The sequence below is a fragment of the Monodon monoceros genome, unplaced genomic scaffold, assembly GCF_005190385.1.
Source record: "Monodon monoceros isolate NGI ecotype Baffin Bay Population unplaced genomic scaffold, NGI_Narwhal_1 Super_Scaffold_12, whole genome shotgun sequence".
Taxonomy (NCBI): domain Eukaryota; kingdom Metazoa; phylum Chordata; class Mammalia; order Artiodactyla; family Monodontidae; genus Monodon; species Monodon monoceros.
In genome coordinates this window covers 63,293,482-63,315,173 of record NW_021703768.1, presented here as the reverse complement: position 1 = coordinate 63,315,173, position 21,692 = coordinate 63,293,482, and the positions used below count along the sequence as shown (strand labels likewise).

Here is a 21,692-nt window from a genome sequence, read left to right as displayed (position 1 = left end):
GAGGGACCACGTAGGTTTGAAAAGCAGAAACGCTAATGACGGGTCAACATTGTAAAAGCAGGGAGGCAGATAACATACTGTTTTGACAGCTGAGTAAAGATGAGGGGAAAAAAGATTGTAAACCAGAGGAAGTCATGATAAAAGGGTAGAATGAAGTGTTTGAAAATGGTAAATTGAGACCTTTAATTAACATCAATGGCAAGAGCACAAAAGAGAGAAAAGTGATTTAGTTTAGATAGGAAATGGCTTGTAGAGAAATTTGAGTAGAGTAATAATTTGTATTTTAATTTGCAAGGGCCAAGAGTTGACTTTATTTGAAGAATGATAGCTCTATTGCTTTAATATTTTATACACACTTAAGAAGCTCCATTTGTCTGATATATAAATTAGTACAATTTCTATTAATATGATATATATATATTAGACAAATTGGCAAGCAGGGGTTTGCTTTTTATCAACTTTTGTTATAACCTTAATAAAAACTAGTTTCAATATTTCAAACTATAAGCAAGATCATGATTTTATAATGTGAAGATAACAGAAAGCCTGATTTAGTTGCAACTTGGTCCTAATTCTTTTGGCTGGTGTTCTTTAGTCCTGGGCTCCTAACTTGATCAAGAAAGCGTAAATGCAGAAAGAAGTAAAAACCAATGTTCCTTAATTAGGAATCATGTGAGTAGTTTAATATTCAAAACATTAAAAATACATATGATATAAATTCCATAGAGTTTTAGCTCCTTTTATTTAAACTGCACTGATATCCATTTACAGCTCTCCTAACAATCACTGAATAGGTTGGCAATCCTATGTCCTGAATTTCCCAGGTCACTTCAGATTCCAAATTATTTTGTCTATTGTTAAATGATGTGTTTGGATTTTGGTTTGGAAAACATGGTCACTGAGCTTATAGACTAACTCTGAAATAGCAATAGCCTTTGGCATTTTGTAGTAACTCTGTTTGGGGGCCATGGTTATCATGTTAAATCAGATCAAATCAAAGTTCATTATTTGAGTTGACCTAATAATAAACTATGAAATAACGGAGACATTTAAAAAACTTTGTAGTAATTTGGAATTTGAAGAGCATTCATAGCATGATTTATTATAGACACAAACACACACACAGCTAGTAAACCTATAGATAGATGGCTCCTCATCGTTGCCATATAGGAAATGAAAAACAGCATACTTAAGAGGTATTGTGTTATACGTTATATGGTCAAAACTAAGGAAGACAAAATTAGTCTAACAGTGCTTGTATTAATACTTAAATAAAAAGGATTTGGTAGTCTTTCTTATTTTCAATTTCCATAGACTGAAACTCATATTCTTGATAAACCAGAACTGAGAGGGTACACTGGGATTTGCTATGTGTTGTACATGACGATAATTATAAGGGAACAAAGTCAAGATTGACTCATTATCCTATGCCAAAACATTGCTGTTTTGCAAATGAAAACGTTTAGATCATTTGATGCCTCCCACCCCATTATTATACTTCATATCATTAAGATAGTGTTCATGGCTTTGCTTTTTATTCTTTAGTGATTTAGGTAGCCACTAAGAAAGAAAAAAAGTTTTAAAGACTACTAAGTCCAGAATGGCATTTAATAACTCTTTCGAAAATTAAGGTGCTTTTCCCCAAGTCTTGCTGGAAACATATCTACCACTGTGCTCAGTCTCTCCTCCCACATTTCCGTGCTAGTGGGGACTTGAGAAACCCGGGAAAGCTGCTGCAACAGGGGTGGGAGTGGGAGATAGGCTATCACCCGCTTGACACTTCGGCACTGTTGCTATGAATGATTCACTTGTGTTTGGCACATTTGTTGCAAGGAAATCTCCTCCTCCCGCCGCTCCTCTCGGCTGTCTCCTGCGCTTTGGCCTTTAAGGAGAAGCGAGAGCAGGTGGGCACAGAGGAGCTCGCCGAGTCCTCCTCCCCCTGCTCCTTCCCTAATTTAGCAGTACTTCCGGCCGCGTGACATCATCCCCCGCACCCCGGTGACGTGAACGGCGGGTGACGTGTGTGCGGAGAGGAGCGCGCTGACGTTGCTATTTAAAGGTCCTCCTGCGGGGAGGATGGAGACTCAGCGAGAGCACCCGGTGTGGGGCGCGGAGGAGGCTGTGGCGGCAGGGAGCGGGGCCAGGAGCCAGCAGAGGAGCAGAGCGCACGGCCCGCGCGCCGCCGACCACTAGGGGAGGGGGGAAAGGAAGGACGGACCGCCGGACCTGCCGCCCGGCCTAGCTCCCCACGAGGGCCGGCTCGGCCCGTGACCACCAGCGTTCCCGCCGCCCTCGCAGCTGCCGCCTCCTCCCGCTACCCTCAGGGCCCCGACGGGCCCTCGGGACGGGTCAGCGCCCCAGTCCCTGGTGCCCGGCCGCGTCTCCGCGGCCGCGGCCGCCCCCTCCCGCGAGCAGGGGGAGGGACCGCACTGCTCCCGATTCTCCCCGCCCCCTCCCCCGCCCCTCGCAGCCAGCTCCGCTGCCGCGCTCGCCTCTTGCGGGCGGCGCTGACCTGGGAAGCGGCGCCCTCAGCTCTGTGAGCGGCCGGTGGAGGCGGAGGCAGCGGCGGGCTTCAGGCCGCCCGGCCAGCGCTGCTCCGCCGAGCAGGAGCTGGAGGCCGGCGAAGGCGGGCGGTGATGGAAGTGTGAGAAGGCGGCGGCGGGGCCCGAGAACTGTGAGGCGGCGTGTGGCGGCGGCGTGTGGCGGCGGCGCGTGGCGGCGGCGCGGAGCGGGAGAGGCGAGGAGCAGGGGTGGGGGCGCTGGAGCAGCGGCTGTTCTGCGGCTTCGAGCCCCTTTCCCCTGGTCCCGACGCGGGATTAGCCGCCCGCCTCGGCTCGGGCGGGCTCCTGTCGACCCTTCAGCCCCATCCTTCGCCGCTGCTCGGCCCGTCCCGGAGCTGGGGGCAGGGTGCCGGGGGGCAGCGTGGGGCTTGGCTCTCTGATTCATTCATTCTCCGCCGCCGGAGCCTCGAACTTGCGGTGCTCCGAAGAGCGAAGGGAAGAGCGGCAGCAGCGAATGAAGGGCCGGGCGCGAGCCGGGCTCCATTGTGCTCGGCGGCGGGGGGCGGGCAGGGGCTGAGGGAGGTGGGATCCGGCCCCCTCCCTCTGCTCCCCGGCGTGCGCTGCGCCCCCAGCCTGCTGCCAGCCTGGAAATGGCTCCGTGTGTTCTCCTCGGGAGAATGAATCGATCCTGCCCAGCCTTCTCTTCCTCCTCCCCGCCTCCTCTCTGCTCCCAGTCTTAGGAGGGGGGGAAAAAAATTAAAAGACAGATTCCAATGTGGAGTGCCGTGCACGTCGCGAGCCGCTGGGTTTGCACTTGGAAGAGATTTTTCTACATAGCTTTTTCTAATGTGAGCGCAGGGAAGCAGTGGCATTACTGCGCTTAGGATTTTTATTTTCTCGTAGGGATCTCTCAAGTGCACGTCGCATTGGGTTGCACGCTCCACCCCCAGGGACCTGGTGTGGTGGAGAAATTTGAACCCGCAGCCTTAGTAGCACCGAAAAGGCCGAGTTACCTGGGCTCTCCCTGAGTGTGGAGGAGGACAGGAGAGATATGACCACTGAACTCATTTTTTATAGGACTCCGTGAAGCTGGATTCTGCGTTCCCCGATTCATAGACTCATTTTGTGGAATAGAGTTGACCGCCGTCTCCTCCGCGCAGCATTTTAACTCTAATAAGCAAATGCCACCTCTGTTTGAACATTTTGGTATTTCCCAGAGAGAAATCATTTTACCTAAGGGAACTAACTGAATTTTCAGCATCACTGAAATACCTCCACAAAAGGATCTCGGGGGGTGGAAAAGCAACTGCGAAATAACGGACGGAGAAATTCCTTTGGAGTTATTCCGTAGCATAAGAGCAGAAACTTCCGAGCAAGTTTTCACTGGGCAAAATGGGGTAAGGATTTTGTGCTTAACCCCGCTTCGAGTCTGTTTATGTATGTGTGTTACTGAGCGGTGGTGGTGAATTGTCTGTGTTTTATGTTTTCAAACAAATTTGCCACCTTGCTAAGCTGGTCGTACTTTAAAAATATAGGTGTATTAACCTTTTAAGAAGTTATTTTTGTGGAGTAACACCGGAGGCCGTAATTAAGGAACATACCTCTATTATTGTAACCAGAATGTAGCTTTATTAGTGGTATTTAAGAAGACCACACGTACTGCCCTTTCCTGGTCGAAGTGCCGCAGCAGTTTATAATCAAAGTCGTGTTCTCTTAGGTTTTGTTGCTGGTATCTTTCAAAAAGAAGTCCTGCGTTCTCTCAGTACTTAGAGAATAATCAGGTGCACAAAGGACAATTGTTAAGTAATGAGTGGTTAGACTACAGTCCTTGAAAATGATCCAGTGTAAATTGTCCTCACTGTGCCCTCCTTTTTGCCCTTGAATAGCCGAAGCTAAAATCTATAGAATTGCTCTATTGGGGCATTTAAAACGAAAATCTGAAAGTCTTAGGAGTCCACAGTGCCCTGCATTTAAAGATCAGAGCCTGAATAGGAAACAGCTTTTTGTTAAAGGAACTTGTTCACTTTCTCTGTTTTTTTTTGTTTTTTTTTTTTGCTTTTATGATCAAGTCTTCAGTTTGTGTTAACAATGTCAGATGTATACCTTCTTTCAGATCCAAAGTTAACCAAGAGTGCCATTTTCCTACGTTTTGTTAACTTTTCACACAGTAACTCGATAAAATGCTAGTGATTCTTCCTAATTTAAACCAGACTTCCATAATATATTAATGGAGTAATGATCTAGTTTCATTGACAGATTTTCAATGATTTTTTGTCAAAGAGGAACTTCTAGAATTTTCTCTCTCTCTTTCGTAGTTGAATAAACACATCTAAAGTGTAGTTAAGGGACAGAGGTTGAAAGGACAGACACTGAAATTCGTTGTGACGGTTTAGGGGTGTGCACACCTAAACTTTCATTCTTAAAACGTTCAGAGGAAAGTTCTTACTAGTACTACCCTTTTTTGTTGGAATTAGAACTTGAAGTTCATAAACTTAAGTTTGAAGATGTAGAGCGTACGTTGTAGGAGTCCATCAGGAATTGATGAGAAAGAGTGATACTTGTTTTTAAAACTTAAATGACAAAGTGATGAGAATATATATAACTTGCATGATTTGGGATACTGCTAACAGCAATTAAAATACCTCATTCTATTTCTAGTGCTGCTATTAGTAGCTTGGTGATCTGAGGCAAATTGCTTGACCTTTGTGGACTCTTGTTTTTTTAATCTGTAAAATGAGGGTCTTAGGTGAGTTTTAAAATTTTTTCCAGCCTGTAAAAGTGAATTATTTCTTTTTCTCCTGCAGTTTTCATAATTGCTGTTGGTTTCTTGAAGTAAATCTCTCAGATGGAGAGATTTTCTCTAAGCAGTTTTTAAGCATGTAAGCTGGAAAATAATGGCATTTGAAAAATGTTTTGGATGAATTGTACCAATTTTAATGAGAGAAAATACTGACAAATACTACTATTCAAAATCTTTGAAATATGGCTTCCCTTGAGAGTCCGCAGCTCTTCTGTTTAAAATGTGTCAGAGAAGAAAAATCAAGTGGCAGTTTTTCATGTTGAAGGCTGCATTCTCTCTAAGCTGTGGAGTGGTAGCATCATGAAAGAAAATTCATGGTTTTCCACAACATTTAAGCTGCATGAATGTCCATGGTTTTACCAAGGGAAGCTTGAGATGAACTTAATACGAAGGGGATTGGTCTTTAAGACATGAAAATAAGCCCCTGCACATAGCCCAGATTTCAGATACTTCAGTGTAATTAAATGTGTTTATAAACTAATTTATTAGTCCTTAATAAAGTCTTAAAGGTGGACTGGAGAGGCAAAGGAGTGAATGTTTATGGCATAATTTTTCTGCAAGTCTGCATTTGGGGCTGCGACTCTCAGTAATAGTGACTTGTTTCATCTAAGTTGTCAAGAGAAGGCATTTGTGGAAGTTTCCACACTTAGTAGGTGTTTGTACCTAATAAGTGTTTGTGAAATAAGCACTGCCTCCTGCACCTACTTAAAACAAAAGGGAACAGAGCTTTAAATGGCCTTTAAAGTTTTACCTAGGCAATCCTAAATTACCTTACTCTGACAGGTATCTGTATCTAAAATTTAATGTTGTGGGTGGAGAGTTTCATGTTTTATGAATATATTTTTGACTAATGTTAGGTTATAATAAAAATTTATCTCTGCCTTAGTTTTGGATATAATTGCAAGTCTAGGGGCAAAATCAAAACAAAAGGAATGATTTTGAAAGAAAATGAGTGATTAGTTCAGGCCAAAAACAAATCTAAGGCTCCTGTGATAGTAGTTTATGAACTATGGTGGAAATGAAAAAGAACAGCTGAAACTGACAGTTGGCAGAATCTGTCAAAGTATCCTGGATGCTGCCTGAGCTGTTTTTAATTACAGTGAAGGTGGTTGAAGTATTGGTTTTTGAAACAGGTGTATCAGAACCCCTAAAAATGAGAGCAGGTGTGTGAGGTAAAGTCTAGGAAAACTTCCGGGCCCCAACGAGGAGCCCTTGTTAGGTATGACCCCCCCCAGCCCTCCAAGTAGTATCTCCTAAGGAGAGCAGTGAGTCAGGAGCTATTTTGGAATGATTAGAGTAGGCAACAGAAATCACATAACTTCAGTGAGGTATTTCATGCTACCTTTTTTTTTTTTTTATGCTACCTTTTGTTTTACTTAGCTCATATTGGCAACTTAGTGATCTCAACAAGGGAATATTCCCTCCCCCCTCTTATTAAGAGTGAGTTATTTTTAAAATGTGACTTTCCCTGCAAATGAGGTTGATAACGCTGTTTGTGATTTATCTCACCTGCCTGTGGGCGCCTCTGGAAACCCTCTTCTCCGCCTTTCCTCAGATAACTTCCTGAAGCGTGGAAGTGAGTGCTGCCTCATTGCAACCTGAACCAAGTCGCTTCTTTGCTGGGAGAGGAAGCTGACACCTCTTTCTGCCCCATGCTACTGGGTGCTGCTCTCCGGGGACTTTAGCTAAAATGTAGAAATCTTGATCCAGCATGCACTGCAATCTGTATGGGCTTTGTTGCAAAGGCAACCACTTAATCACTTCTAACATCAGGAAAGTTAGATGGAAGTCTGTTCCTTTTACCAGGTTTGAACCCCTATCATGTGGCATGTACAGCAGCTCAGTACTGCTGATACAGAGACCAGTAACATGTGCTTCTTCCCTTAGGGAGTTTATAGCTTAGAAGTTGATCTAGGATAATTACCTGAATGGAATTCATGGCAGTTAAGGGACTGACAAAAGTGTCTTTATACTTAGTTGTAAACTCAGTTTAGTTTTAAGTGACTAAATGTCTCAGATGAAAAGGTAGTTATAATCTCAGAAGGTCCAGCATCACTACTGCAGTGTGTTTGTTTGTTTTTCCAGACCTATGGTGTTTAGTTGAAATATTTATTTTTAGTTACTCCATTGCTTTGTTTTGTTATTTTAAGATTAATCCAACTCACTGGATAGAAGAGTAGGGAAAATGAGTTCCAAATATTTAAGTGTTTCCTGATATAATTTTTAAATGACTGAATATAAGGCATTTTAAGTAGCTTTATTTCTCAGTTAGGATCTGTTTAGTTGAGTGAAATGTGCAGTTTCTTGTTTGTGTTGCATATTTGTAATGACCCATGGCTTATAAAGTGACCCTATAGTTTACGAGATTCATTATGTTTGTGGAATGATTGAGATCTTCCTAGAAATCAAAAAGACTTCTCTGTTAAGGTTTGAAAAGTTGAGTGCTTTTTGAGACAATATAATGTTTCATGCTCATTAAGTATCTTCATTTCGAAAGAATCTCCATGTGATAAGCAGCATTTATATACATCACAGGAATTGAGATAAAATTTTCCAATCTTATTGAATGGGCATTGCAAGAGTAAGTAAAACTTTTTAAAGGCTAATCATTCAGTGGTCTTTAACATGTGTAATCATATAGAACTGAATCTTTTAGGTTAAAAAGTCTTAATTTTCACAACATATCTCTGTATACTATAAAATTAGGACATCCATTATCACACTGTTAAAAGAGACAGATTTATCAGTGAACTTGTGCTCTTAATTGCAGTTTGATTTTCCTTTCTTCATCCATCATAAGTCTAACACATTGGTTATTTCTGTGCTCCCTAATAAAATATCTGATTTGAAAAAAAGATGAAATTGATGAGAATCAGTGCTGCTTGTTTTAAGCAACATTTTTTAGGGAAGCAGTTGAAATTAATCACATGTATATGTTACCTTTTTTTGTGCTTTGTCATTACCCTCCACTTGTATTTTATTTATTTCTCATCTTGTTTTTAAAGGTTTTTAAAAACCTCACTTCTCTGGTAGGTATAATTTAGAATTACTTTTACAGGTACAAAACTAAATTACTTGGTTTTTTTTGGCTGCGTTGGGCCTTTGTTGCTGCTTGCCAGCTTTCTCGGCGAGCAGGGGCTACTCTTCACTGCAGTGTGTGGGCTTCTCATCGCGGTGGCTTCTCTTGTCACAGAGCATGGGCTCCAGGCATGCGAGCCTCAGCAGTTGCGTCTCACGGGCTCAGTAGTTGTGCACGGGCTTAGTTGCTCCGTGGCACGTGTGATCTTCCTGGACCAGGGATCGACCCCATGTCCTGGCAGGCAGATTCCCAACCACTGAGCCACCAGGGAAGTCCCTAAATTACTTTTTAGTGACCTTGCAAAAGAAAAGAAACAAACTATTCTTTCTCATGAGGTTTCTCCCCCCCACACACAATGATTAATTGTGAACCCAGTATGGCTCTTGTGTAGCTAAAAGAATTTTAAATATGTAAAACAAACATTTGACTTAGTTAAGATCTGAATTTCATTTACACATAATTATCTTTTTTAAGATAGGCTACTGGAAGAAGGCAAAGCATCATTGTTTTCTTTTTTGTATCAGAAAATAAAATTATAAAATCTGAAAAATTAGCAGTCTAGCCAATACTTTCTCTTCATAGTACAGTTTACCTTTGCACTTTCTCTAGCTTTTGAAAAATCACTTTAATCTTTTTTTTTCACTTTAATCTTTTAACACCTAATATTAGCTTTTTAAAAATTGCTTTGCTTTATGGACATTTTCTTTTAATGTTCTTCCCTAAAACATGAAGCATTTCCGTGTTATCTTTGAAAAGAGTCGGCACCAGTTCCTTAAGGCAGAGCAGTTTTAAGAATTGAGGACTTTTTGTGAAATTACCAAACAAGAGTTAGACAGAAATTAAACACAAACAAAAAAGTGTACTGAGGGATCACAGATACCAAACAGCTTTTATTCCTTTATTAGGTTGTTTTAAGTCATGTTTATGATGTCATGTCTATGGGCACATCTGGATCCATGTGTCCACATGCCTCAGAGTCCAGAGGGCTGTGGAAGAGAGTGTTCTTGACCCCCGCCCCACCTATAGAAGGGCTTGCTCCTCATTTGTCCCTGTCTTTAGTAGGAGGGTGGAGATAGATAGCCACAGCTCTGGTATCTCTCTGAGTACGGTACAGTGTGTTTCCTAACCACCTAGGTCGTAGCAGAGCACACACGTGCAGTGTAAGTTGAAAGAATCTGGGGAATTAGACCCCACTCTTAGTGTACAGAAAATGCCGATTCCTAGCAATTGAGTATAAGTTGGATGTACCAATTATTTTTCTGATAAACTTTCTTGGTAAATTGTTGGATCCTTTAACCTTTACATTCAAGCATGCCTCAATCTTACTTAAGTAGTGTTGCCTTCCTTCTGTTTCATTTAAGAAGTTTAAGATGGTTATTTTGAATAAGGCTTTTCTGTGAGTTGGAATTTTCTGCCCTACTTACTTTCAGTTTCCCCCATTAGGCTCTTAGTAATGGTCGCTACGAAATTATCTTAAGTGGATTTGACTATTAAAGAGCTCAAAGTACTCATACTAGAAAATTTCTGTCCGTGTTCCTTTGTGGAAGGTAAGTCTGTACATGACTAAACTTAGGTAGGACAATTATTTTGAACCAACTGTAATACTTGAGTGTGCTTAGCTTATCCTTTTACGTTTCTGTGCTTTCTTTTTGCTTATCTTGTAAAACTGCTGTTTTCTGTCCTCTGTAGTTATGAATCTCTGTCATATGACTTTTAACATTAAAATTCATGTGCTTTGCTTAATCACCCTGCCAGCTCCCAAGATGTTTACAGAATGAGGATTCCACCTACTCTTGTGTACTCAGTTTTGCCAGGGATCTGTATACATTCAGCTGAACGGGAAGACTCACAAATCACCCTTCAACTCATCTTCCTTGAGGTTCTGTTGATTAAAAAAAAAGTTCTGGATCTTGCAGGCTGCCTTTTTTCCCTACTCAACTGAAAATATATAGGATTTTAGTTGTCTATTTTTATTGTTGCTTTCATTTACTATTTTTTTAATGCTAAATTGATATTTATTGCTATGCCTATGTTAATGTGAGGGTAATAAGACATTAATGGCAATATTGCTACTTAGTTTTACTTGGTAGCATATTAGTATATTTGGAGTAATTAGTATATGATCTGTGGTAAACTGTAGGTTAGTCATACGGTACAAAGCTAGCCTGAAAAATATTTTCAAAGATGGTGCAGTGGTCGATTAAAAACCAGGATGCAAAACTGTATATTCTCAACTATATAAAGTACATCTGTACATGCATAAAAAGATTTGAAGGAAATTCATTAAAGTGCTACCATGTTATTTCTGGGACATACGATTGTGAAATTTTGTTGAGTCTTTCTGAATCTTTAAGTTTCTCTGTGATTAATATATTAAATTTTAGAACTTCTCTTGGGTTTAAAGAGTGAAGGTCTTAAAAAATACTAATATCTACAGTACAGAGTTATCAGGATCAGTCACTGTTTCTACATATACATAGATACTTATGTGTTTGTATCAATTTTAGCTTGTTTATCTCAAATTTTATTTTTCTTTTCAAAATTGGCTAAAGTAATTACACCAATGATAGCAAAAATGGTTTCTTGTTTAAGTGTAAGGAGTAGTTCAGAATGTTAGTACTCATCCCCACTTTTTTTGGAGCCAGAGCTCAAAAGGAAAATGTGACTAGGGGAGGTCATGCAGGGGCAGAACATGTGCTAGATCTCCAGCTCCTTGGGGTTCCTACCATTAGCTCAGGGGATCCTAAATGGATGCTCACATATACAGAGACTGATTTATAGGGGGGTTTCTAACCCCTCATAGTTTAAAAAAAAATTCTAATTTAATGTAAGCTTAGTGTCTTGATAGTGAGTTTTAACTAAATGGATGTTGTTTTCCTTCTAGATGGTACTGAAAGTGCATTCTAATTTTAGTGTAATCAGTGTCTGCTCAGTGCACTATATTGTAAATACATCGAAGTCTTTCTCATAAATGAATTGAAATGTTATTACATATGTTTCGTATAGTTTCCAAAGTTGATTCTACAGTGTAAATTCCATCAGTCAAAGCCCTGTTAGCTGCTCTTGTAGTTAATGGACACGAGCCTCAAGAATATGTGAGGAAGCAGGGTCTACTCCTCTGAAGACTTCAGACCAGAAAAAGAATGCTTAAGATGTTATCTTGAAACACTTTTCCTAGAGCTTAATGTTGGACCATGAGACCCACAAGTGGAAGGATCACTTGTGGCATACAGTACAATTTCTGAATCATCATGCAACAGCTGTAAGTTGTTCGATTCCCTAGAATTCGTAAGAGACAGCTGGGCCTTATTGTATCCAGATTTAAAAGTGTTATTCTTTCTGAATCTGTTCCCCCAGAGGTCCCAAACTCTAATGCTATCATTGGCTGGGCAGAAAAATGTGTGAATATATAAGGTAGAAGGCAGTAAGGATTGGTGGGGACTGTGGGAAAGTGAAGAGAGCATGTCCTGCCTGAAGGCATTTGTAGCCAGTGTTCTAAAAACCCTCTGGTGAAAGAAATACACCCGAAGCCTAGTCTCTTATTTATTTGGCACTTTTTGAGCTCCTACCATGTGTTAGTGACTGTGATACTTTGATCTAGGTTGGATACAGTAGGTTTGGAAATGCTTTAACTCTTGACTCAAGAAGGAAGACCAGAGCATAGCAGGGTAGCGGCAGAAATTCACACTAGATTAGTGGTTCTCAAATTTGAATTTGCATCAGAATCACCTAGAGGGCTTGTTAAAAACACAGATTGCTGGACTTCAACCCACGTTTTTGATTCAGTAGGTCTGGGAGTGAGGCCCACGAATTTGCTGTTCCAATGACTTCTCAGGTGATGTTGATGTTGGTCCAAGGACCTTACTTAGAGAGTCACGGCGTTTGAAAAACGAAGCTTACGTATGAGAAACTTCTGTCCATTCAGAAGCCTCGATGATTCTTGAAGCTTTCTTTTCTCTGCTTGCAAATTGAAAAACGTTATAAATTTGAACTAAAGGGGGAAACCCTGATTGAACCTTTTATCTACTGTTTATAAGCTAAAAGATCCAGGACAACTTGAAACTGATCTCTATCTCTTTAAACCTGATTACCTCCAGCAGTACTTACCAGTTAACGCCCCTTTCTTCAGAGTGACTTCTGCTTTCTGGCATTTCGGAATGTATTATTTCTAAACTACCTGACGCTGCTTTGACTTCTGAAGGTTTTTTTGTGATTTTTTTAAAATTTATTTTTATTTTTGGCTGCGTTGGGTCTTCGTTGCTGCATGCGGGCTTTCTCTAGTTGCGGCAAGCGGGGGCTACTCTTCACTGCAGTGCGCAGGCTTCTCCTGTCGCGGAGCACGGGCTCTAGGCGCGCGGGCTCAGTAGTTGTGGCTTGCAGGTTCTGGAGTGCAGGCTCAGTAGTTGTGGTGCACGGGCTTAGTGGCTCCGCGGCATGTGGGATCTTCCTGGACCAGGGCTCGAACCCGTGTCCCCTGCACTGGCAGGCGGATTCTTAACCACTGTGCCACCAGGGAAGTCTGACTCCTGAAGTTTTTATGCTTTTGGAGGACGTATGATTTCCTTCTAAGTTGTTTATCCTGTTTAGCTATCCTTAAGTTTGTCCACATGCTATCGTATTAATTTTCTGTTGCTGTATGACAAATCACCATAATTTTAGTGGCTTTAAAACAACACTCATTTATCTCAGTTTCTGTGAGTCAGGAATCCAGGCACCTTAACGGGGTCTTCTGCTCAGGGTCTCACAAGGCAGCAGCAGTCAAGGTGGCAGCTCGAACTAGAGTCTTATCTGTGGATCAGCATCTCCTTCAAAGCTCATGTGGTTGTTGGCTGAATTCATTTCCTTGTAGCTATAGAACTCAAAGTGGCTGTGACTTCAAGGCAGCCAGGAGGAGCCCCTCTCTGGTGCTTCATCTTGTTCTAAAGGACTCGCCTAAATAAGTCAGGCCCACCCAGGGTACCTTCCCTTTTGATTAGTTGAAAGTCAACTGATTAGTGACCTAATTACCTGTGTGACATCCCATCATATTCAAGCCTTCTACCCATACTGAAGGTGAGAGTTTTATGCAGAAAATGCCCACCAGGGGGCAGTAATCTAGGGGCCATCTTAGAATTCTGCCTGCTGCACATCAAATACCTATGGATATTCTCCAAATGCTCACCTATCAGTATGTCCATTCCATTTATTTTTGTTTTTTTTTTAACTTTTAAAAATCTGTAGTCCTCTGCATTCCTGCTCCACTATGGACTGGTTACTCTTTAGTTGGATTATGTAGTCCTCATACTAGACTTTCCCTTAATTTTTTTGGGGGGTGGGTGGTGAGGCATCATACCTCCTGTTTCCTGGACACTGTTTTCTTCATTTATCCTTTTGTTTTACTGAATCTCCTTTTCCTGTAGTTACCTGAAAACGACTAGGTAGGAGATAACTTTTTTGAGACATATGTGAAAGTGCCCTCCCCCTCAATTGAGGCGAGATCTCTCGACAGGAAGTAATTTTCTCTTATTACTGTGAAGGCACTGATCTGTTGTCTTCTAGTTTCCAGTGTTCCTGTTGAAGCCTGCTTGTTTCTGATGCCTGTTCCTTCATGTGTTACTCTTACCCCACTTTGGAATGTTTTAGGATTTATTTTTTTTCTCTGCTGTTCAAAAATTTCACAATGATGTGGTGTGGCACTTTTTGTTTGTATGTTTTTTTTGTTTTTTTTTTAATTGCTCTTTTGGTCACTGCTGGACCATATCAGCCTGTCAACTTCCCTAAGTTTGGGAGATTTTCTTCTGTTTTTAAAAAATATCATTTCATACATTTTTTTCTCTTTCTGACCTATTAGTTGGATGGTAACCTTTTTGTCTTATCTACCAGTGTTTTTCTTTTTATTCTGCCTTCTAAGGAAATTTCCTTGACTTCATCTTCTAATACTTTTATTGGATTTTTAATTTTCACAAAATTTTAAATTTCCAGGTCTTCTTTCTCAATATGTCATCGATTTGAGAACACTTACAGTGTTTTGAAGTTTTCTGTTCCCTAAATTTTCTTTTGTGTTCCTTTTTTGTTTAGTTTCTTCTTTCATGATGGAAACTTTCCTGGAATATCTGGTAATCCGGAGCTGTGTGTAAGAGTAAGATACTAAAAAGCCGGTTAGAAGCTCTCTGTGACCCAGTGAGTCCTGTCACCGGTGGGCTTCACGTTAGGCATTTAGGTGGTGAACAGGCCATTTTCTTGGGTGATTTCCAGGTGTAAGTAAGTAGAGATCTGTTTTCTGAGATTGTAGGTCTTTTTTTTGAGACTGTTCACTCTAGAGAACAATCTTCCAATGTATATACCTCTTGGCATTCTGAGAGCAAGGTATATACCATTATATACCCAGGAGGCATATTACCTGCTGTAAACTGAAAAACATGAAGGGGAGGGTTTGCAGCCTTTCTCTTAATGCTTCATTCTTGTTTTCTGCTATTGGTAAAGGTAGTTGCTTGACTATGGAGGGTGGGAAGGGGGGAAGGGAGCTCTCATTGTTCTGTTACTTAAACTTTGGATCAACTCCCCAGTATCAGCCCCATACCTCACACCCTCTCCTGCAATTCCCTTTGCCTCTGAATTCTGGCCAGCAAGTTGTTCACTTTTTAGTTCCCTTTTTTGCAGGCACTATACAGTTTCCTTGGCTTTGCCAAGTCACGTACTATTCCTTCTTCCAAATTACTTCTTTCAAAATTGTATTAAAATTACACAGTGGAGTCACTTCTGTTCTTTGGTTTTATGGGTTTATACCTTCTTTTTCCCTTCACTTTCATTTTAGTGTAGTTTCAGAAACGGAAGATATATGTGTGCAATTAATTTGCCATGTTTGACCCGAATCACTGAGCGTTAGCTTTTGAATTTATATAAGGCATCTTTCAGAATGTGTTGACACTGTTGATGGTTAATTGATTAGCATTTGGTGGATGATGAAGTGTTGACTTTCTAAAAATCTCTCTGACTTGACCGGAAAACTCAGTGCATGATGTAACCACATCTTAAAATTTAAAAGTTAAAGTTGATCATCAGCCCAAACCTCAGCAAAGCAGAGCACTTACTCTCTCAACTGTGTCAGGTAGATAAGGTGTTGCTACAGTTTGTTCCTTAGCACTGTGCCTCTTGAGCACTTGTATAACAAACATTAAGCACTTTATTTGTGTTATGAGTCACGCTAGGCGCTGGCAATACAAAGATGAGTAGACAGTCATGTAAACAAGAAATTACATTACTGTGACTTAAGTGCTGTAACAGAGATGTATGTTGTATTTGCCAGCACAGAGAAGGAAGTGCCCTCCTCTACCTGGGAAGGTCAGAGAAAGCTTCACATAGCCAGTTACGTTTGTTTGGAGCATTAAAGAACAAACAAGAGTTGATGAGGGCCAGGGGGGCCAGTGAGGAGAGGGAAAATGTGTGAGGAGGTTGTTAGGGTATTTTGGGCAGGGGAGTGGCAAAGGTACAGCTTCAAAGGTGGCATATGCTAGTTAGAAAGTTTAAGGTAGTTTGGCATAACTCAGATATAATATAAAAGTAGATTTGGCTAGAAAGTTAGTCCAGGGATAGATGATGGCTGTGTCATGTCAGAGGATTGTACTTTCTGTAGATTAGTGGTCTCCACATGTTTTTGTGGCTCCCATATCAATGAAAGATGTTGGGCATATTCCTTCATATGTGTATATTTATAAGTTGCATGTCCTACTGTGTGTGTGTAAACACACATACATATATATTATAAAACATAAAAATAGAAATGAAAGAAGAGAAAATAACTTATTCCTGTACCCCACTTTAGAGGCCATTGCTTTACATAGTGGTGAGCAAAGGAACAATTTTAAGCTGGTAGAGTTAATACCATGCTTGTGTTTTAGACTAACTACTCAGGTTACAATATGGGATGAAGTTTTAGACTTGGAGGAGGGGTGTGTGTATATGAGAGAGAAATGAGTGGGGGTCTTGGAGATCCTCAAGTTTAATTGTGTAATAGGTTAATGGCAGCAGCTTAGTCAAGAATAATGGCTTGAATTAAGGTAGAGTAGAACATGGGCTGAAGTCAAAAAGAGATTTAAATAGTACTATCTATAGGCGTTGACAATGAACCCTGTTGATATAGAGGGGTAAGGAGATTGGCTTGGTCAGCCATTAGTTGAGATAGGGAACACGGAGAAAAGCAAGTTTGCAGTGAGGTGAGATGACAAATTGAGTAAAAATTGATGTATTTATGGCCAACTACGTGGGAATGTCTTATAGTTGGGTATCCAGGTCTGGTATTCAGGAAAAGAGAACTACGCTGATGATAGAGTTTTGGGAATCATTAGAATATATAAGTAGTGGTTGAAACTTTGAATGTGGATGAGCTCATTCAGGATATTTATAGAAAAGGGCAGATCAGGCCTCTCTGGGGGAATAGTCATTTAAGGGGCAGCAAAGAAGCTGAGAGAGCTCTCAGGCTAGCACAGTGAGAGAACAGTGTCAAAAAGCCAAGAAAGGGAGTTTCCAGAATTGAGTAGCCAGGATCTCAATTGTAGCAAAAGCATCAAATGAGGCAAAAAGTATCTATTAGGTTGGGTAAGTAGTGGTCCTTTAACGACCTTACCTTGAGAAGTTTGAGCAGCCTGGGATGAATCCAAATTGCCACCAGGTGATGGTGCTAATGAAGGATGAGGAAGCAGGGACCATATGTGTAGGCTTCTCCTTTAAGACTAAGCTTCTCTGAAATAGAGTGTAGCTTCAGCAAGCTCTAGAGTTCAAGAAATTGTTGTGGTTTTGTTTTCATAATGGGACTAAGCATTCATTTTAGGCCCTGAGAAAGGAGTCCATAGCTAGGGGTATTTAAAAATTAGAGTACAGAGGGATAATTACTGAGAGAGGAGATGGGAGAGAGTGCAATCTGGAGCACAGGAGAAATAGTTAACCTTAAATAAGAGGCATATCTTCCTTGTAGACTGGAGCGATGTATGTATGGAAGGATATGATTGGGTTAAGTTTGTAGGTTAAAGGGCAGGAGACTGGGAGGGAATTCCTTAGCTGGGGGACTCCATTTCCTCAATTCATTCCCTGATTCATGTAATAAATATTTATTCTAAATGCCTGCTATGTGTCAGGTACTATTCTAAGTATATGAGCTACATCTGTGAACAAAGAGCCTTGCCTTCATGGGCATGTATTCTAGAAAATGATGAAAGACAAGGCCATCTTCTGAGAGTGTAGAGCAGCGGTCCCCAACCTTTGTGGCACGGGGGACCGGTTTTGTGGAAGACAGCTTTTCCATGGGGTTGGGGGAGCAATATGGTTCGGGCAGTAATGAGAGTGCTGGGGAACGATGGGGCGCGACAGATGAAGCTTCGCTCACTCATCCACCACTCACCTGCTGCTGTGCGGCCCGGTTCCTAACAGGCCGCGGACCGTTACCATTCCGCGGCCCGGGGGTTGCGGACCCCTGGTGTAGAGGATGAAGGTTGGTCAGAGCCTTGGGAAGAGAGGTGAAGAATGGGAGAGATTACTGACCATGAACAGTGAGGAGCTTGGAGGGCCCACCTGAGGTTAAAGCACAGGTTTTGGTGCTCCTGTTGTGGAAACAGTCTAAATCCAGGTTGCTCCTGTACCTGAGGAGAAGAGAACTGTGTCTTAGAAGGGCTTTCCTGGCCTCCATTCTGCTAAAAATGAAGCACGAAAGAGGTATGTCCAATTTTGGTAGTGTTCTATTTAGAGTTATTTACATATGCCACTTTTCCCCACCCCAGTCCCCTTTTCCTTCTGTAGAGAACATTCTTATCTTAGGAAACCAACCTAGTAAGTATTAAGTTTGCCAGAACGGCACCAGTTTCTTAACATTTAAAGCCTTTTCTGTGGGAAGCATCCTGGAACCTAGTCCTGTGGCATGTCCTGGAGCTCTCCTGAGTTCTGGGGCTCCATTTAATATTTATCTCCCCATTCCTCACTTGTGCCCTGTACACATGCCAAACACAACACACATGCACTCATGGGGAGCCAGAGTGTAGAGGGGTCCTTTACTGAATTTTTTCTTCTGTCATACTGGGGAAAGTCACAGAGGTTAATTGATTGGCGTAAGCACTCGAACATTGCTCTGATGCCTATCGAGAACTCAGTATAGTATTACTATTTTGGAAGCAGTTTTGCAACTTTAACTTACCCTGTCTTTCTTACTCTTGATAAATGTAAATATTCTTAGTCTTCTTGGATGGGTGGGCTTTGTTTTCTTTCTAGTCATTCAAAATACCTGTACTCCTTGGCTAATTCTAGTTTCACTATCATGACAGCTTGGATAGCATTTTATTTTTTATGGGGACTTTCATGCTGGAGGAATATGTCTTAACTAGCAAATTGAACAGCATTTTTCTTTTTTGTAGTAGTTAGAATCAGTTAAGAAACAGAGACTTTGAAGTGAAATAAATTTTATTTCAGCCTTTGTTCTATAAAGTTTAATTTCACCATCAAGCTCTAAATTGATGGGACTGGCACCATTTTTTAAGGTTTTTTTTTTTTTTTTTTTAATTTAACCTCGAGAGATGGATTTAGGCTGCAGAAGCTCTAGCTGTGATACAGAACAGCATAGCATAATACAGGCAGAGCAGTTTAGAAATCAAATGAGGTCTTTTGAACCAGCCAGTGGCTGCATTTAAATTATTGATCCTCTTAGCTCTGTGATCTTGGGCGGGTGACTTAAGTTTTGTATGTCTCAGTTGCCTCATCTGTAAAATGGGGATAGAATTATGAAGGTTAAAGGATCAAATATAAACAAGTTTTTAAAACATTGTGGCAATAGGAACTACTTAATAAATCACAGTTATTATAACTATAGTTTTTATACAGTTAAATTTCTGGTATTAAAACTAAGTTTTGTGTTTTTCTGACTTCTAAATAAAGAACATGAAAAAAATTTTTTAAGTTCTAGTATTACTGAAAGCCAAAGATAAGATTTTAGACTTTATCGCCTTCTAATAAAATACCCATTAATAAACCCCTTCCTCCTGTATTTTATATCCAAAGAACTTAAGCTGTTTAATGTTCTAAATTGATTATCTTGGAATATCCTGATTTGGGGGGCCTTGATGGAACCATGAAAATATTAATTCTCAGTAAGGAAGTTGAGGTTTAAATATTATATGTGATAGGAATAATCACCTATTCTACTGTAATTAATTTTATAAGATGCACATACAACTGTTTTTATGAAAACTCTTTTGTATAGTTAAGCCATCTTGTTGGTCATCTTAATAGGTCTACAGAAGATTATTTAAATATCTGATTAGGTCTTTCTTATTAGACATGTTCACCAATTACAAGAATCTTTAAAGTCAGATATTATTAAATTACTCAGATTAGAGTTTAATATAGGAAAAGGTAAGTAAAAAAACAAAAGAATAAAATATACTCATACTTATTACCTAAAAATATGTTTCTAAATTCTTATGATAGCATTAGTTTAGACCGTAAGTGTCATGAGGGCAGAAACTGCCTTGTCTATTAATTCAAGTAACAGATGTTTATTGAGCGTCCACCGTGCACCCAGCACTTTTTCAGGTGCTGGGAATATTGCAGGGAACATAATAGACAAAAATTCCAGTCCTCATGAGATCACATTTTAATGTAAATTGTATCTGCACTGCTTGGCACATGACAGGTGTTCAAGAATATGTTTCTCTACACCCTTTAGCTGCCCCAGAGGCTGAGTATAAAGGTGCAAATAGTCTCCTTCCCTAGCCAGTTACTGTTAGGGGCTACAAGTCAAGTTATGCTAGGGGGCTTCGTATGTCCCCTCCATGGGTCTGTCTGCAGAGGTCATGGGACCCTGGAGGATTTTAAGCAGCAGAGTGAAATTTCAGTTCATGTCAAAGTGTTGCATTTATGCAGTTGAAATACTTGTTTGACCCCAGAGGGCCTGTTTTTCCTCTTTTAGTAATTGAATGTTGGGTCTAACTTGAATATAAGTTAAAAATTAAAGTAGTATATTAACTTTTTCAAGTAGAGTTTTCATGTAGATGGAGGAAAGAGCCTTAGAGATATTCTGCCTGTTGTTTTTTTTTTTAATTAATGTTTTGTTTCCCTTTGTTTTCAGATGCAGAAATAACCTTGTAAGTCGGTACCTGTGTTATTTTTAAGTGAAGCAGGTGAGGGCTTTGCCCAGAGTCCCAAAGTTAGATGGTGGTAGAGCCTAGCCTTCTATTGCTTGGCCTTGTGTTCTTTCTGAGTGGTGTACATACACCACTCAGTACACCATCCATTAGTACAAGCCAACCTAAAAATCGGTTGTTTAACAAGTTTATACATTTCTTGTATTTTGAAATTTTGAAATCTCTCCCTTTTCTGAATCCTCTTAGCACTTTATATTACGTCTCCTGTGGCATTTATCACTTTGTACTCTTACATAATTATCTTCTATTAGAAAAAAAATTTTTTCTAGTTGAAACCTCTCTGAGAATAGGCTGTGTATGTGGTTCCTCTTTGTATATACCCCATAGCTCTTAACCGAATGCCTGGCATTCACTAGGTACTCAAATTATTAAGCATGTACTCACAGAGATTATATTTTGGGTCTGGTAACCATGAAAACCCACAAGAATCTATTTAGCCTACAACAATTTAAGAAGCTCTTTGGTTTAGCCTCAAATCTAGGTTTGAATTCTGGCTTCATCCTCAACTTGGCTTTGTGATCTTCAATAGCTCACTTACATCCTTTTCTTCATCTGTAAAATGGAAATAGTATGTGCTCCATCCAGATTGACGATTTAGGTAGTAAAATGTATCCAAAGGATCTAGTGCTTGATGTACTTAATAGCCACTCAATAAATGGTAACTATTCCATTTTGAAATTTATTTTCTATTTATTATAAATGTGCAGATTTTAGTAATAGCTCTATTACTATGTGCAGGATTTATAATAACATAGAGGAAGTTCTGTGGTGAAAAGTTGACAATATTTTGGTGTGGTTATCAGATTGTAATGTCTGGGGTTTTTGGGCTTACTAGTTATTTATTTAGGATGTCTGATTTGGGGCTCTATGGACTGATTTACACTGCGAAAACTTAAAAGCGACTGATAAATAAACTAGAATGGCAATTTATTAATAAGTCATTAGAAATACATCCTCTCCCATAGAAAAAAATGCCACAGTGGAACCCTTGCAATCAGGAGGTTGCTTGACGAGTAAAGGTAATTGATTGGATGTTTAGTGCTACAGTAGTCTCATGAATCAATCTTCACCTGCCACTGGGATCATTGGGACCCCCTCACCCCCAGAGAGTGCTAGGGGCACTGCCTAATCACCTCTCATGAATTGCCTGT

General features: G+C 40.4%; 1 protein-coding gene across 2 annotated transcripts in view; it reads left to right on the top strand.

Moving 5' to 3' along the window:
* The first annotated feature begins 2,620 nt into the window (after window positions 1-2,620).
* The window catches only part of HOMER1 (homer scaffold protein 1), a 126,302-nt gene continuing 107,230 nt past the window's right edge, over window positions 2,621-21,692 (top strand). The window contains exons 1-2 of one of the 2 annotated variants that reach the window (XM_029218151.1): window positions 2,621-2,674; window positions 3,579-3,898. In XM_029218151.1, the coding sequence (XP_029073984.1) occupies window positions 3,894-3,898 (5 nt within the window). In that variant the 5' untranslated portion in view covers window positions 2,621-2,674; window positions 3,579-3,893. Of the gene's footprint in view, window positions 2,675-2,709; window positions 3,899-21,692 lie in introns of those variants that run through there. The other variant, XM_029218150.1, reaches the window with a different exon arrangement.